Genomic DNA, 14,534 nt, shown 5'->3' on the forward strand with positions numbered 1-14,534 from the left:
TAGGAGGAGGCTGTCCAGTAGGAGGAGACTATCCAGTAGGAGGAGACTGTCCAGTAGGAGGAGACTGTCCAGTAGGAGGAGACTGTCCAGTAGGAGGAGACTAGGCTGATCCACTGTGCCAGGTGTTGCTCTTTCCGGCACATTCGTGGGCACAAGGCTGACATACGTGGAACACACATGCTCCAGTTTACACACAGACAGGCCCCCCACAAATCCCCCCCGACAAGAGTTAACCCTTATTGTGCCCCAGAGCTGTACTTAATGAATTGGGTTTATTGCTTGCCCTGTGCCAATGCAAAGAGATACAAAAGTCCATTGTTCTGGTTCTGATGAAATACTGTGTGTGGCCCGAGAGAAATAAATAATAAATACAGTCTATAAAACAATGTCCAGTAATTGTGCTGGTATAGAACGGGCAGGCCGGTGCCCAGGGAGAGGCGGAGCTTATGAGTCCTAGAGCAGAGGGGATACGGCGAGTTCTCAATGTGCTCACAGTAGGAACAGGGGGTGCATTAAAGGGTAAGTGGCCTCAGTAAAACAATATGCAGAGTTCTTTGTTCTTCCGCTCTGAGGGTAAATCCCACACCCAGTTAAGGGTTACAGGTGATACCCCCACTTAATTCAACCCCTCCCCCATTCAGGAATGTAACAGCTCAGCAATAAACCCACGGTATTACTATAAGTATAACGCCCAGCATTGCCCACTTACAGGCATGGCCTATAGAGTACAGGAGGTGGCTACAAGTCTACAATGGTTCAGGCTTTATACTGATGAAGCAGGAGGCAGCAGCATGCACTTGGTCTCTTTAATTATCGGGGGGATGCGATGCTCGGACTGGTCTCTCATTGGCCGCTGTACAAACACGTGATCTCACGGGCACAGCTTGATAAACAGAGCTGAAAGAAAACACATTAAAGTGTAACTATGACTCACTCAATGCCGCTGCCAGTGTTACGTGTAGAGCCTGGGGCACAGGGGTTGCTGGGATATATTATGTGACGTTGTGTAAGCTCTTGAGTCGTGAAAAAACACACAGCACATTCCTCCACTCTTTGGGGTATATTTATCAAAGCGTGAAGTTACTGATCACCGCACTCCTCTAGAGTGGAATTCCGCCACTCTCCATTCATTTCTATAGGATTTTGAAAGGCGTATTTATCAATGGGTGAAACTGAAAGTTTATCCGTTGATAAATACACCTTTCAAAATCCCATAGAAATGAATGGAGAGTGGCGGAATTTCACTCTAGGAATGCGGTGATCTCTAACTTCACTCTTTGATAAATATACCCCTTTGTATTTATACATCAGGGTGGGAGCTGCCATACAGCAGGCACTTACCTGTGGCCTCAGTGTGCAGCATGGAGTCGTCATGGCTACGGATCTGACAGCTGGTGAACACTTTCCTGCCCTCGATTTTCTCCACTTTGCTATCGATGATCACGACACACCCCAAGGGGATAGGGCTGCACAGGGAGGGAGATATGAGCATCAGTAAAGCTAAGAGTTGGGATGGGGAAATATGTTTTACTTCCTTGTTTTGCAACAAAAAGTCACACAATTTCCCTCCCCGCCCCCAATTGTCATATGCAAATTAGGATTAGTTTCGGCCGGGCAGAAGGATTCGGCTGAATCCGAATTCTGCTAAAAAAGGCCGAATCCCGAACCAAATCCTGGATTCGGTGCAACCCTAGCTGTAACACATGTCAACTAGTGATGGCCTAATTTATTCGCCAGTAATGGATCCGCTGCGAATTTCCAAGTTTCTCCGGCCGCAAATGTTTTTCGCCAAACTGTACCAAAAATTCGCCGGCAAAAAATTGACCGAGACAACAAAAAAATTATTTTTATCAAAATTATTTGGACGGCCATTGACTTTAATGCATTTGGACAAAATAGTTCCGCGTATAAAAATTGACGCTCGTGTAAAAATAGTTGTGCGTCATTGACTTCAATGCGTTTTGAGAAATTTTCGAAGCAAAATGGAACATATTCGCCCGTCACTAATGGCAACCAATCAGATGATTGCTTTCAATTTTTTCAATTTTCAGCTGTCTGAAAAAAAAAAGCTAATCCCTGATTGGTTGCTATGGGTTACTGCCCAGGTGCAAATTTGCCCAGTGTTTATGAATGAGGCCCCTTGTGCTCCCAACACAACTGGCGGCTCAGAGGTGACACTCACTTCTTGTAGTCGACAGTTAAATTGGCCGTCATGACGCCGCCACACAGGTAGACCGCCCCGGCGCCAGTTGTGCTGTCGATCATGGTTGCTATGCAGCCTCCGTGGGTGAAACTGGAGAGATGAGAGGGAAAGGAGAGAGGTAGAGGGGTACACGGTGGGACGGACCCCAATTCTAGACTGGTCTTGCCCCCACTGGGAGTTTGTGTTCATTTCTGTTTGTTCTCTGTTCCCTAGTGATGGCCTCAGGGAGTCTGGGTGTTTCTATCACTGGTTCATCACTTAGTGCAGATCTGACACTTGCAGTACCACTGGGCACCAGCTGGCGGCAGCAAATCTCTTCCACAAACAGGAGCCGGGCACAGGGCACAGTCTGCACATATTTACCACTGACGTTTGGGATACAGGGAGTCCCATAACCAGTCTGCTGATACTTCCCCTTTAACACAGGGGGAACTACAGCTCCCAGAACCCCCCCCCCCATGGCTGCAGTAGTCACTGTACTGTCCTAATGAAGTAAGGGGACCCCTGGCAGACAATATCTATTTTACTATTATTATTATGTATTTATCTACCATGGACAGACTGGATAAGGCAGTGGTCACTACATACCCTGACTGCCAGTTTACCCATAACAATTATCTACTAGTCATTAGATTGCAAGCCTGTGTGTACTAATCCTATAGATGTGTGAGTGTTGCAGTTCCAGTCTGTGTGTATAGTGTAAGAAATCATAGGGCCAAATACTTAGTAAGCAGGGCCCTCCCCCCACAATGGGACCCAGGATATTGGTCCACCAGCTGCCCGGGCCCCTTGAAGATGGGACATTCCAGTACAATGGGGCCCAAATGGCTACTGACCATGACCACTGCACCCCAAACATGCGCTCCAGGCCCCACCCCCCACAATGGGGTCCACATTGTACTTACCCCGGGGGTCCTTCTAAGTAGGGCCCAGGCTGGAAGAGACAAACCATCCTCCTCTCGGCCTTGTTATAGAACATGCAGTACTCAAAGCCCACTCCGTCCTGGTCCAGGTTCCGTGTGAAGAGTCTCTTTTCTCTATTGCGGACTGGAGGGACCCCTTAAACATAACGGTGGGAGGAGTCATTATTGGTGAGATGGGAATCTGGAAAGGACCCTATATACTGATATGGACCCTTTATACTGATATGGACCCTATAAACCCATATGTACCCTATAAACCCATATGTAGCCTATAAACCCATATAAACCCCATATACTGATATATGGACCCTATATACTGATATGGACCCTATAAACTGATATGGACCTTATATACTGATATGGACCCTGTGAATCGATATGGACCCTATATACTGATATGGATCCTATATACTGATAAGGACCTTATAAATCGATATGGACCCTATATACTGATATGGACCCTATATACTGATATGGACCTTATAAATGGATATGGACCCTATATACTGATATGGACCCTATATACTGATGTAGACCCTATATACTGATGTAGACCCTATATACTGATATGGACCCTACACAGTAAAGGGAGGAGTTACTGGGAGATTAGGGTCCATGAATGAACTGTAACTCCCTGCATACCTTTCCTAGTTGTTAGCTTATATTATGGGATATACTCCTCTCTCCATGGCAACAAGAAACCCAACTTACCTTTTATGTAATGCACAGTAGCGTTATAGGAGGGGATCCTTTTCCAGGTGCCGGATTTGCTCCCCTCCATGTACTTGTTGTACAGATCCAGCAGGTTCTTGCTCCAGGTTGTGTTGGGGACCCCATAATCTCTCGGCGCCTCTTGAGAGTAGAACTTCGGGGCCTGAGAGAAAACCGATTCAATAACAAGCTCTGAATTGAATTCCCACCCATTCCCCTTGTAGTTAAGCAGGATACATAGCGGATTACATTGAGTCCAATGGAACAGCGCCCTCTAGTGACTCAAATATGAACCCTGATAGACCAACTGCAGGACCTGCACAGAGTTTTATTGTCCTATCTCTAACCTCAGTGTGGCTCTTCCCAATCCAGCAGGGACAGTCCAGTTCTTATTACACTTGCCTGGAATACGGGACTGGAGCTGAGGGCAAGGAGGGGGAGCCCAGCAGAGATGGTACTTACTGTATAAGAGCAGGGAAGTGAGTGCAGGTTCTGCTGCTGTCTGGGGAGGGCGATGCCCTTATAGATGAGCCTGGCACAGCTCCGCAGCATGGTGGCACCTGCAAGTCAATGAGACCGATCAGCTGTTTATACTACTGCCGCAATGGTGAGTGCTGATTGGGCGGCAGGAATGCCGAGTGCTGATTGGGCGGCACAGATACAGAGCAGAACTGAGGGAAAGGTGAATGTAAATGTCTGTGGGTGAAAGGTAAGAGGGGAGGGCAGTGAGTTCACACTGGGACTGGCAGGGAAAGTGACTTTATAGGAGGATCATGTATATACATTACTAATAGTCACCACATGTCCGCGGGGGCTCCTGAGAGTGACATCCCGGATTTACATCATTTATTTATATAACAAGTTTCACATCAGCTGAGAGACACAGGGCTCACCTTCATCATATTGTCCTCTCCTAATCCTATTGGCTAATCAGCTTTCCTTATAATATTCACCCCCCATGTACATGTGACTCCGGTGTGGGAATAAAACTCCCGACTTCTCATTACTTTCTCCAGGGAACATTGATCAGTTACAGGTCGGGCAGCTCCCCATCCCCCTGCCTGGAACTAATGTCCTGCAACTCCCTGTAACTCCCTGCAAGCCCTGTGGGCGGGGCAGATGTACAAAGTGGGGGCACAGTATCTAGGGGGGAAGGGGCCCCATAGTAAAACCAGTGTGTTGGGAGCAAGAAGATTGTCAATAATAAAGTGTTTCTCAGTCATTGCTCTACTGTGCCCCCCTATCTCCCCCCTATAACGCCTGTGTCCCCCTATAACCCAGTACCCCCATATCCCCGGGGCCCGTGAGTCAGCAGAGCAGATGGAACAATAATGTCAGTAATAAACAGATGATTACGTCACTGCCGGTGTAAGAAGAAGAAGGGGGATGAGTCAGGAAAGTGTAGTCTTTACTTGCCCTTTAATATTCCCATAATCTCCCGGCAAACACCGCTCAAGACAAGGTTACATGAAGGACCTCCCCTCCAGCTCACCCTCCTCCCTGTCTTGTCCGCCCGACTCCTCCCTTCCCTGTCACTCGCCACAATTTCACTCGGAGACCCCCAAACCCTCAGCAACTCACCGGCAACTGCAACTGCTGAATAGCCCCCGTGACGTCACCGCATCACTCCACGTGCCCTCCGCCCCTCCCACCTCAGCTCTTCGCACAGGAGCCGGCTACTTCCGCTATCACGTGACTCCTCTAGTAACCCCAGGCAACGCATCCCCGCAGCGTCAGATTTCGCTTGGTGGCGTCCCGTGAGCTCAGCAGTGCATTGTGGGTGGGGATACATTGTTTTGTCGCCTCTCGCCAGCCATCTTGCTTGTGGCACTTTCAGTACATTTCATTGCAAGGCTATTTTATCCCAGCTATTCCCCCATGTCTGAACTTTAGTAAGTAGTGTGAGTGGAAAGAGTGGGTGAGATGGAGTGGGCGTGGCTTGTAGTCAGATAACCCTCCCCCCCAGGTGGCACCCGGTGTAACCTAATGGTCACTTGACCTGCCTACATCTGAGCTCTGATTCTCTGTACTTCCTGCTCCTGGGCTGTTCTCTTTCCCATGGTCAGACAGGAACCTCCCCCTGGGTAAGTGAATCCAATCTCCCCCAGTACTTACCCAGGTACAGAGCTCTGATTCTCTGTACTTCCTGCTCCTGGGCTGTTCTCTTTCCCATGGTCAGACAGGAACCTCCCCCTGGTAAGTGAATCCAATCTCCCCCAGTACTTACCCAGGTACAGAGCTCTGATTCTCTGTACTTCCTGCTCCTGGGCTGTTCTCTTTCCCATGGTCAGACAGGAACCTCCCCCTGGGTAAGTGAATCCAATCTCCCCCAGTACTTACCCAGGTACAGAGCTCTGATTCTCTGTACTTCCTGCTCCTGGGCTGTTCTCTTTCCCATGGTCAGACAGGAACCTCCCCCTGGGTAAGTGAATCCAATCTCCCCCAGTACTTACCCAGGTACAGAGCTCTGATTCTCTGTACTTCCTGCTCCTGGGCTGTTCTCTTTCCCATGGTCAGACAGGAACCTCCCCCTGGGTAAGTGAATCCAATCTCCCCAGTACTTACCCAGGTACAGAGCTCTGATTCTCTGTACTTCCTGCTCCTGGGCTGTTCTCTTTCCCATGGTCAGACAGGAACCTCCCCCTGGGTAAGTGAATCCAATCTCCCCCAGTACTTACCCAGGTACAGAGCTCTGATTCTCTGTACTTCCTGCTCCTGGGCTGTTCTCTTTCCCATGGTCAGACAGGAACCTCCCCCTGGGTAAGTGAATCCAATCTCCCCCAGTACTTACACAGGTACAGAGCTCTGATTCTCTGTACTTCCTGCTCCTGGGCTGTTCTCTTTCCCATGGTCAGACAGGAACCTCCCCCTGGGTAAGTGAATCCAATCTCCCCCAGTACTTACCCAGGTACAGAGCTCTGATTCTCTGTACTTCCTGCTCCTGGGCTGTTCTCTTTCCCATGGTCAGACAGGAACCTCCCCCTGGGTAAGTGAATCCAATCTCCCCCAGTACTTACCCAGGTACAGAGCTCTGATTCTCTGTACTTCCTGCTCCTGGTCTGTTCTCTTTCCCATGGTCAGACAGGAACCTCCCCCTGGGTAAGTGAATCCAATCTCCCCCAGTACTTACCCAGGTACAGAGCTCTGATTCTCTGTACTTCCTGCTCCTGGGCTGTTCTCTTTCCCATGGTCAGACAGGAACCTCCCCCATGGTAAGTGAATCCAATCTCCCCCAGTACTTACCCAGGTACAGAGCTCTGATTCTCTGTACTTCCTGCTCCTGGGCTGTTCTCTTTCCCATGGTCAGACAGGAACCTCCCCCTGGGTAAGTGAATCCAATCTCCCCCAGTACTTACCCAGGTACAGAGCTCTGATTCTCTGTACTTCCTGCTCCTGGGCTGTTCTCTTTCCCATGGTCAGACAGGAACCTCCCCCTGGGTAAGTGAATCCAATCTCCCCAGTACTTACCCAGGTACAGAGCTCTGATTCTCTGTACTTCCTGCTCCTGGGCTGTTCTCTTTCCCATGGTCAGACAGGAACCTCCCCCTGGGTAAGTGAATCCAATCTCCCCCAGTACTTACCCAGGTACAGAGCTCTGATTCTCTGTACTTCCTGCTCCTGGGCTGTTCTCTTTCCCATGGTCAGACAGGAACCTCCCCCTGGGTAAGTGAATCCAATCTCCCCCAGTACTTACCCAGGTACAGAGCTCTGATTCTCTGTACTTCCTGCTCCTGGGCTGTTCTCTTTCCCATGGTCAGACAGGAACCTCCCCCTGGGTAAGTGAATCCAATCTCCCCCAGTACTTACCCAGGTACAGAGCTCTGATTCTCTGTACTTCCTGCTCCTGGGCTGTTCTCTTTCCCATGGTCAGACAGGAACCTCCCCCTGGGTAAGTGAATCCAATCTCCCCCAGTACTTACCCAGGTACAGAGCTCTGATTCTCTGTACTTCCTGCTCCTGGGCTGTTCTCTTTCCCATGGTCAGACAGGAACCTCCCCCTGGGTAAGTGAATCCAATCTCCCCCAGTACTTACCCAGGTACAGAGCTCTGATTCTCTGTACTTCCTGCTCCTGGGCTGTTCTCTTTCCCATGGTCAGACAGGAACCTCCCCCTGGGTAAGTGAATCCAATCTCCCCCAGTACTTACCCAGGTACAGAGCTCTGATTCTCTGTACTTCCTGCTCCTGGGCTGTTCTCTTTCCCATGGTCAGACAGGAACCTCCCCCTGGGTAAGTGAATCCAATCTCCCCCAGTACTTACCCAGGTACAGAGCTCTGATTCTCTGTACTTCCTGCTCCTGGTCTGTTCTCTTTCCCATGGTCAGACAGGAACCTCCCCCTGGGTAAGTGAATCCAATCTCCCCCAGTACTTACCCAGGTACAGAGCTCTGATTCTCTGTACTTCCTGCTCCTGGGCTGTTCTCTTTCCCATGGTCAGACAGGAACCTCCCCCATGGTAAGTGAATCCAATCTCCCCCAGTACTTACCCAGGTACAGAGCTCTGATTCTCTGTACTTCCTGCTCCTGGGCTGTTCTCTTTCCCATGGTCAGACAGGAACCTCCCCCTGGGTAAGTGAATCCAATCTCCCCCAGTACTTACCCAGGTACAGAGCTCTGATTCTCTGTACTTCCTGCTCCTGGGCTGTTCTCTTTCCCATGGTCAGACAGGAACCTCCCCCTGGGTAAGTGAATCCAATCTCCCCAGTACTTACCCAGGTACAGAGCTCTGATTCTCTGTACTTCCTGCTCCTGGGCTGTTCTCTTTCCCATGGTCAGACAGGAACCTCCCCCTGGGTAAGTGAATCCAATCTCCCCCAGTACTTACCCAGGTACAGAGCTCTGATTCTCTGTACTTCCTGCTCCTGGGCTGTTCTCTTTCCCATGGTCAGACAGGAACCTCCCCCTGGGTAAGTGAATCCAATCTCCCCCAGTACTTACCCAGGTACAGAGCTCTGATTCTCTGTACTTCCTGCTCCTGGGCTGTTCTCTTTCCCATGGTCAGACAGGAACCTCCCCCTGGGTAAGTGAATCCAATCTCCCCCAGTACTTACCCAGGTACAGAGCTCTGATTCTCTGTACTTCCTGCTCCTGGCTGTTCTCTTTCCCATGGTCAGACAGGAACCTCCCCCTGGGTAAGTGAATCCAATCTCCCCCAGTACTTACCCAGGTACAGAGCTCTGATTCTCTGTACTTCCTGCTCCTGGGCTGTTCTCTTTCCCATGGTCAGACAGGAACCTCCCCCTGGGTAAGTGAATCCAATCTCCCCCAGTACTTACCCAGGTACAGAGCTCTGATTCTCTGTACTTCCTGCTCCTGGGCTGTTCTCTTTCCCATGGTCAGACAGGAACCTCCCCCTGGGTAAGTGAATCCAATCTCCCCCAGTACTTACCCAGGTACAGAGCTCTGATTCTCTGTACTTCCTGCTCCTGGGCTGTTCTCTTTCCCATGGTCAGACAGGAACCTCCCCCTGGGTAAGTGAATCCAATCTCCCCCAGTACTTACCCAGGAACAGAGCTCTGATTCTCTGTACTTCCTGCTCCTGGTCTGTTCTCTTTCCCATGGTCAGACAGGAACCTCCCCCTGGGTAAGTGAATCCAATCTCCCCCAGTACTTACCCAGGTACAGAGCTCTGATTCTCTGTACTTCCTGCTCCTGGGCTGTTCTCTTTCCCATGGTCAGACAGGAACCTCCCCCTGGGTAAGTGAATCCAATCTCCCCCAGTACTTACCCAGGTACAGAGCTCTGATTCTCTGTACTTCCTGCTCCTGGGCTGTTCTCTTTCCCATGGTCAGACAGGAACCTCCCCTGGGTAAGTGAATCCAATCTCCCCCAGTACTTACCCAGGTACAGAGCTCTGATTCTCTGTACTTCCTGCTCCTGGTCTGTTCTCTTTCCCATGGTCAGACAGGAACCTCCCCCTGGGTAAGTGAATCCAATCTCCCCCAGTACTTACCCAGGTACAGAGCTCTGATTCTCTGTACTTCCTGCTCCTGGGCTGTTCTCTTTCCCATGGTCAGACAGGAACCTCCCCCTGGGTAAGTGAATCCAATCTCCCCCAGTACTTACCCAGGTACAGAGCTCTGATTCTCTGTACTTGCTGCTCCTGGGCTGTTCTCTTTCCCATGGTCCCAGAGCAGTCACTTGTCAGACTATGGGAGGCCCTTGTATGAAAGCAGTGACATCACTAGAGGCAACAGGAGGAACCCAGTGAATAATTGAATCACTATTAATGACATCAGTAACAAGGAATAAAGTGCAGTACAGCAGGGGGTACACTATATATAAAGCCCTGTCAGTATATAGTAAATTTGCCTTTCCTTGTGCTTTGAATCCTATGGGGGGGGGGGCATTAACCCTCTCATCCCTCCCAAACTTATTAGGGGAGGAGTCTATTTATCTTGTTCTAATTATGGAAAATCTCATGTATTCCTGTTCCAGCCTCCCAGTGCCATTATATCCTGAGCTCAGACTAGAGACACAAGGGGGAGCTCATGGGCAGTGTGACAGTTGCAGAGTTACTGGATTAGTTATAATAAGAAGCAGTAACTGCGCCCCCTGCAGGCACATCAGCCTGGTAACAAGTCAGTGGGGTAAAGTCTCCCCCAGTCACTGCCAGGGGCAAATCTACACGAGGAATGGGGCAGATTTAGCTGCGGGGGCCCCTGATCTGTTACCCACTTTGTGCTGTCACTGCTGAATGAGCCCCAGTTCTCTGTTCCTCTCAGTGACACATGAATATTCCATGTCCTGCTTATTGATTCCCCCTGCTCTCTCATTGGCCAGCTGCCCACACCACCAGCCAATCCCTTTTCATGTCTTGGGGGTAGTGGGGTGACTCAGGGCTAAAGGGACACTATAAGGGGGGTAACATGATGGTGGGAAAGTTACAGGCTTGGGGTGCTACAAGTTGAGGCTGAAAAAGTAAACAAAGGTACTTGTAGTTATACACATGGATGGGAGCTGCCATAGTGTGTGTGCCCAGAACATGTCAGTACATTGTATATGCCCAGAACATGTCCATAAGGTGTGTTCCCATAGCTTGTCAGTACATTGTATGTGCCCAGAACATGTCAGTACAATGTATGAGCCCAGAGCATGTCAGCACAGTGTGTGCCTAGACAGAGCATGTCAGTACATAGCGAATTTCTTTAAAATGCTTTATTAGGAACACCGGCTCTGACCCAAACACTCTTGTTTGGGTCAGAGCCCATGTTTCTAATAAAGGCGTTTTAAAGAAATTCGCTATTGGTGCCGTCTGTGACACTTGATTTCAGCAAACAAAGTGGAGGTGGAAACTGTGGGACTTGCACCAGATTGAAGCAAATTGGAAGGCACAAGTGCTGACTTAATAACCTATAGTACAGTGTATGTGCCCAGAGCATGACAGTTCATTGTATGTGCCCAGAGCATGTCAGTACATTGTATGTTCCCAGAACATGTTAGTTCATTGTATATTCCCAGAGCATGTCCATACATTGTATGTGCCCAGAGCATGTCAGTACATTGTATGTTCCCAGATCATGTCAGTACATTGTATGTTCCCAGAGCATGTCAGTACAGTGTATGTTCCCAGAACATGTCAGTTCATTGTATGTTCCCAGAGCATGTCAGTACAGTGTATGTTCCCAGAACATGTCAGTTCATTGTATGTTCCCAGAGCATGTCAGTACATTGTATGTTCCCAGAACATGTTAGTTCATTGTATATTCCCAGAGCATGTCCATACATTGTATGTGCCCAGAGCATGTCAGTACATTGTATGTTCCCAGATCATGTCAGTACATTGTATGTTCCCAGAGCATGTCAGTACAGTGTATGTTCCCAGAACATGTCAGTTCATTGTATGTTCCCAGAGCATGTCAGTACAGTGTATGTTCCCAGAACATGTCAGTTCATTGTATGTTCCCAGAGCATGTCAGTACAGTGTATGTTCCCAGAACATGTCAGTTCATTGTATGTTCCCAGAGCATGTCAGTACAGTGTACAGTATGTTCCCAGAGCATGTCAGTTTATTGTATGTTCCCAGAGCATGTCAGTAAAGTGTATGTTCCCAGAACATGTCAGTAAAGTGTATGTTCCCAGAACATGTCAGTACAGTGTACGTTCCCAGAACATGTCAGTACAGTGTATGTTCCCAGAACATGTCAGTTCATTGTATGTTCCCAGAGCATGTCAGTACAGTGTATGTTCCCAGAACATGTCAGTTTATTGTATGTTCCCAGAGCATGTCAGTACAGTGTATGTTCCCAGAACATGTCAGTTTATTGTATGTTCCCAGAGCATGTCAGTACAGTGTATGTTCCCAGAACATGTCAGTTCATTGTATGTTCCCAGAGCATGTCAGTACAGTGTACAGTATGTTCCCAGAGCATGTCAGTTCATTGGATGTTACCAGAGCATGTCAGTATAGTGTATGTTCTCAGAGAGTGTTGGAACATAAAGGGTGCATTTAGTCATTCAGTTACCCCATAACCGCAGTTAGAGAGGATTTCCCTAAATACTGGAGTGATTCACATGTGCCCACGCCCAGCACTCACTCACTCAGCCACATCGCCACGGCAACTGGGACTGTTTTGCACAAACACTGCAGGGCTGGGGCTGAGGAGTCAGAGCATCACCCCCGGGGGGAGAGAGCCCAGTCCAAAGTAAATAGGGAGAGTGGCCGGAGTCTCCCCACATTTTATTGCTCCCTCCCTTGTAGCCCCCTGAGCCCTGACATTCAGTGAGGAAATAATAATGAACTACAACTCCCAGCAGCCCCAGCCAAGTTCTCTTCACACCTTTGTGTTCAGAAGCAGCTCATATTGTTTTATAGCCCCGTATCCCAGAATCCTTCCTGCTCCCCCCACACCCTTACACTGCCATAAACCAGGAGGGATTGTCCTCAGGAACTCTGGGTAAATATTTGCCCTTCCCAGTGTCCCTGATAAGAACAAGGGCCACAGTCTGAGTCTGAGTCTCATTATTTCTTCTTCTCTGGGTAAATATTCTGCCTCCCCACTCTCTGATCCAGCTCCTTATTCTACTCATTATAAACCATTCAATTGTAAGCTCTTGGGATCATCACTCTCATTCTAAAACTGACATGTAAGCTGTATGTCAAGAGTCACCTATGATACCACTAGACTGTAAGCTCCTTCAGGCAGGGTGTCCCGTGATACCACTAGATTGTAAGCTCCTTAGGAAAGGTTTCCCATTATAGTAGTAGAGTGTAAACTTCTTGGGACAGGGTCTCACATTATACCATTAGATTGCAAGCTCCTTGAGACAGTGTCTCCCATTTTACCACTAGACTGTAAGCTCCTTCAGGCAGGGTGTCTCGTGATACTACTAGAGTGTAAGCTCCTTGGGGCAGGGTCTCCCATTACACCACTAAATTGTAAGCTCCTTGAGAAAGGGTTTCCCATTATACTAGAAGAGTGTAAGCTTCTTGGGACAGGGTCTCCCATTATGCCATTAAATTGTAAGCTCCTTGAGACAGTGTCGCCAATTTTACCAATAGACTGTAAGCTCCTTCAAGCAGGGTGTCCTGTGATACTTTTGATTGTAAGCTCCTTGAGAAAGGGTTTCCCATTATACTAGTAGAGTGTAAGCTTCTTGGGACAGGGTCTCACATTATACCATTAGATTGTAAGCTCCTTGAGACAGTGTCTCCCATTTTACCACTAAACTGTAAGCTCCTTCAGGCAGTGTGTCCCGTGATACTACTAGAGTGTAAGCTCCTTGGGGCAGGGTCTCCCATTACACCACTAAATTGTAAGCTCCTTGAGAAAGGGTTTCCCATTATACTAGAAGAGTGTAAGCTTCTTGGGACAGGGTCTCCCATTATGCCATTAAATTGTAAGCTCCTTGAGACAGTGTCGCCAATTTTACCAATAGACTGTAAGCTCCTTCAAGCAGGGTGTCCTGTGATACTTTTGATTGTAAGCTCCTTGAGAAAGGGTTTCCCATTATACTAGTAGAGTGTAAGCTTCTTGGGACAGGGTCTCACATTATACCATTAGATTGTAAGCTCCTTGAGACAGTGTCTCCCATTTTACCACTAAACTGTAAGCTCCTTCAGGCAGTGTGTCCCGTGATACTATTAGAGTGTAAGCTCCTTGGGGCAGGGTCTCCTTTAATACCACTACAGTGTAAGCTCCTTGGGGTAGAGTTTCCCATGATACCACTAGAGTGTCACCTCCATGGGCAGGGTCTCCCTTTATACCAGTAGTCAGCTCCTTGGGGCAGGGTGTCCCATTACACCACTAAATTGTAAGCTCCTTGAGAAAGGGTTTCCCATTATACTAGTAGAGTGTAAGCTTCTTGGGACAGGGTCTCCCATTATGCCATTAAATTGTAACCTCCTTGAGACAGTGTCGCCCATTTTACCACTAGACTGTAAGCTCCTTCAGGCAGAGTGTCCCGTGATACTACTAGAGTGTAAGCTCCTTGGGCAGGGTCGCCTTTAATACCACTACAGTGTAAGCTCCTTGGGGCAGAGTTTCCCATGATACCACTAGAGTGTCGCCTCCATGAGCAGGGTCTCCCTTTATACCAGTAGTCTGTAAGCTCCTTGGGCCAGATTAGTTCATAGAGATCAGTTCTGCAGGGATATCTGTTAAAGGGAACCTTGACTTCACACTCAGTACCAGTGGTATGTTGGTGAGAAGTTGTGGGTATTTAGGAGGAATTTTTATGACGCCACAAAGTGCAGATC

General features: G+C 48.7%; 1 protein-coding gene across 3 annotated transcripts; it reads right to left on the minus strand.

Annotated features, from left to right (window-relative positions):
- Positions 1 to 255: 255 nt before the first annotated feature.
- Positions 256 to 9,974, minus strand: them4.L (thioesterase superfamily member 4 L homeolog). 3 transcript variants are annotated; one of them, XM_041573805.1, is made up of 7 exons: positions 9,902 to 9,974; positions 4,300 to 4,397; positions 3,838 to 4,000; positions 3,109 to 3,262; positions 2,183 to 2,293; positions 1,342 to 1,466; positions 256 to 897 (listed from the first exon to the last, which is right to left on the minus strand). In XM_041573805.1, the coding sequence occupies exons 1-7, from the start codon at positions 9,957 to 9,959 to the stop codon at positions 872 to 874; spliced, it is 735 nt and encodes a 244-aa protein (XP_041429739.1). In that variant the 5' UTR covers positions 9,960 to 9,974; the 3' UTR covers positions 256 to 871. The 3 variants fall into 3 exon arrangements, with proteins under 3 accessions (XP_041429739.1, XP_018087225.1, XP_041429740.1); XM_018231736.2 differs by lacking the exon at positions 9,902 to 9,974 and adding an exon at positions 5,419 to 5,565; XM_041573806.1 differs by lacking the exon at positions 9,902 to 9,974 and adding an exon at positions 5,254 to 5,387.
- Positions 9,975 to 14,534: the final 4,560 nt, after the last annotated feature.

Source organism: Xenopus laevis, chromosome 8L, assembly GCF_017654675.1.
Source record: "Xenopus laevis strain J_2021 chromosome 8L, Xenopus_laevis_v10.1, whole genome shotgun sequence".
Classification (NCBI taxonomy): Eukaryota; Metazoa; Chordata; class Amphibia; order Anura; family Pipidae; genus Xenopus; species Xenopus laevis.

Coding starts and splice junctions, on each gene's coding strand:
- them4.L (XM_041573805.1), bottom strand. CDS start 9,959: ATGGGAAAGAGAACAGCCCAGGAGCAGCAAGTACAGAGAATCAGAGCT. Junction 4,398..9,901: donor AATCAGAGCTCTGTACCTGG/GTAAGTACTGGG, acceptor ATTGACTTGCAG/GTGCCACCATGCTGCGGAGC. Junction 2,294..3,108: donor TACTTAGAAGGACCCCCGGG/GTAAGTACAATG, acceptor TCATCTCTCCAG/TTTCACCCACGGAGGCTGCA.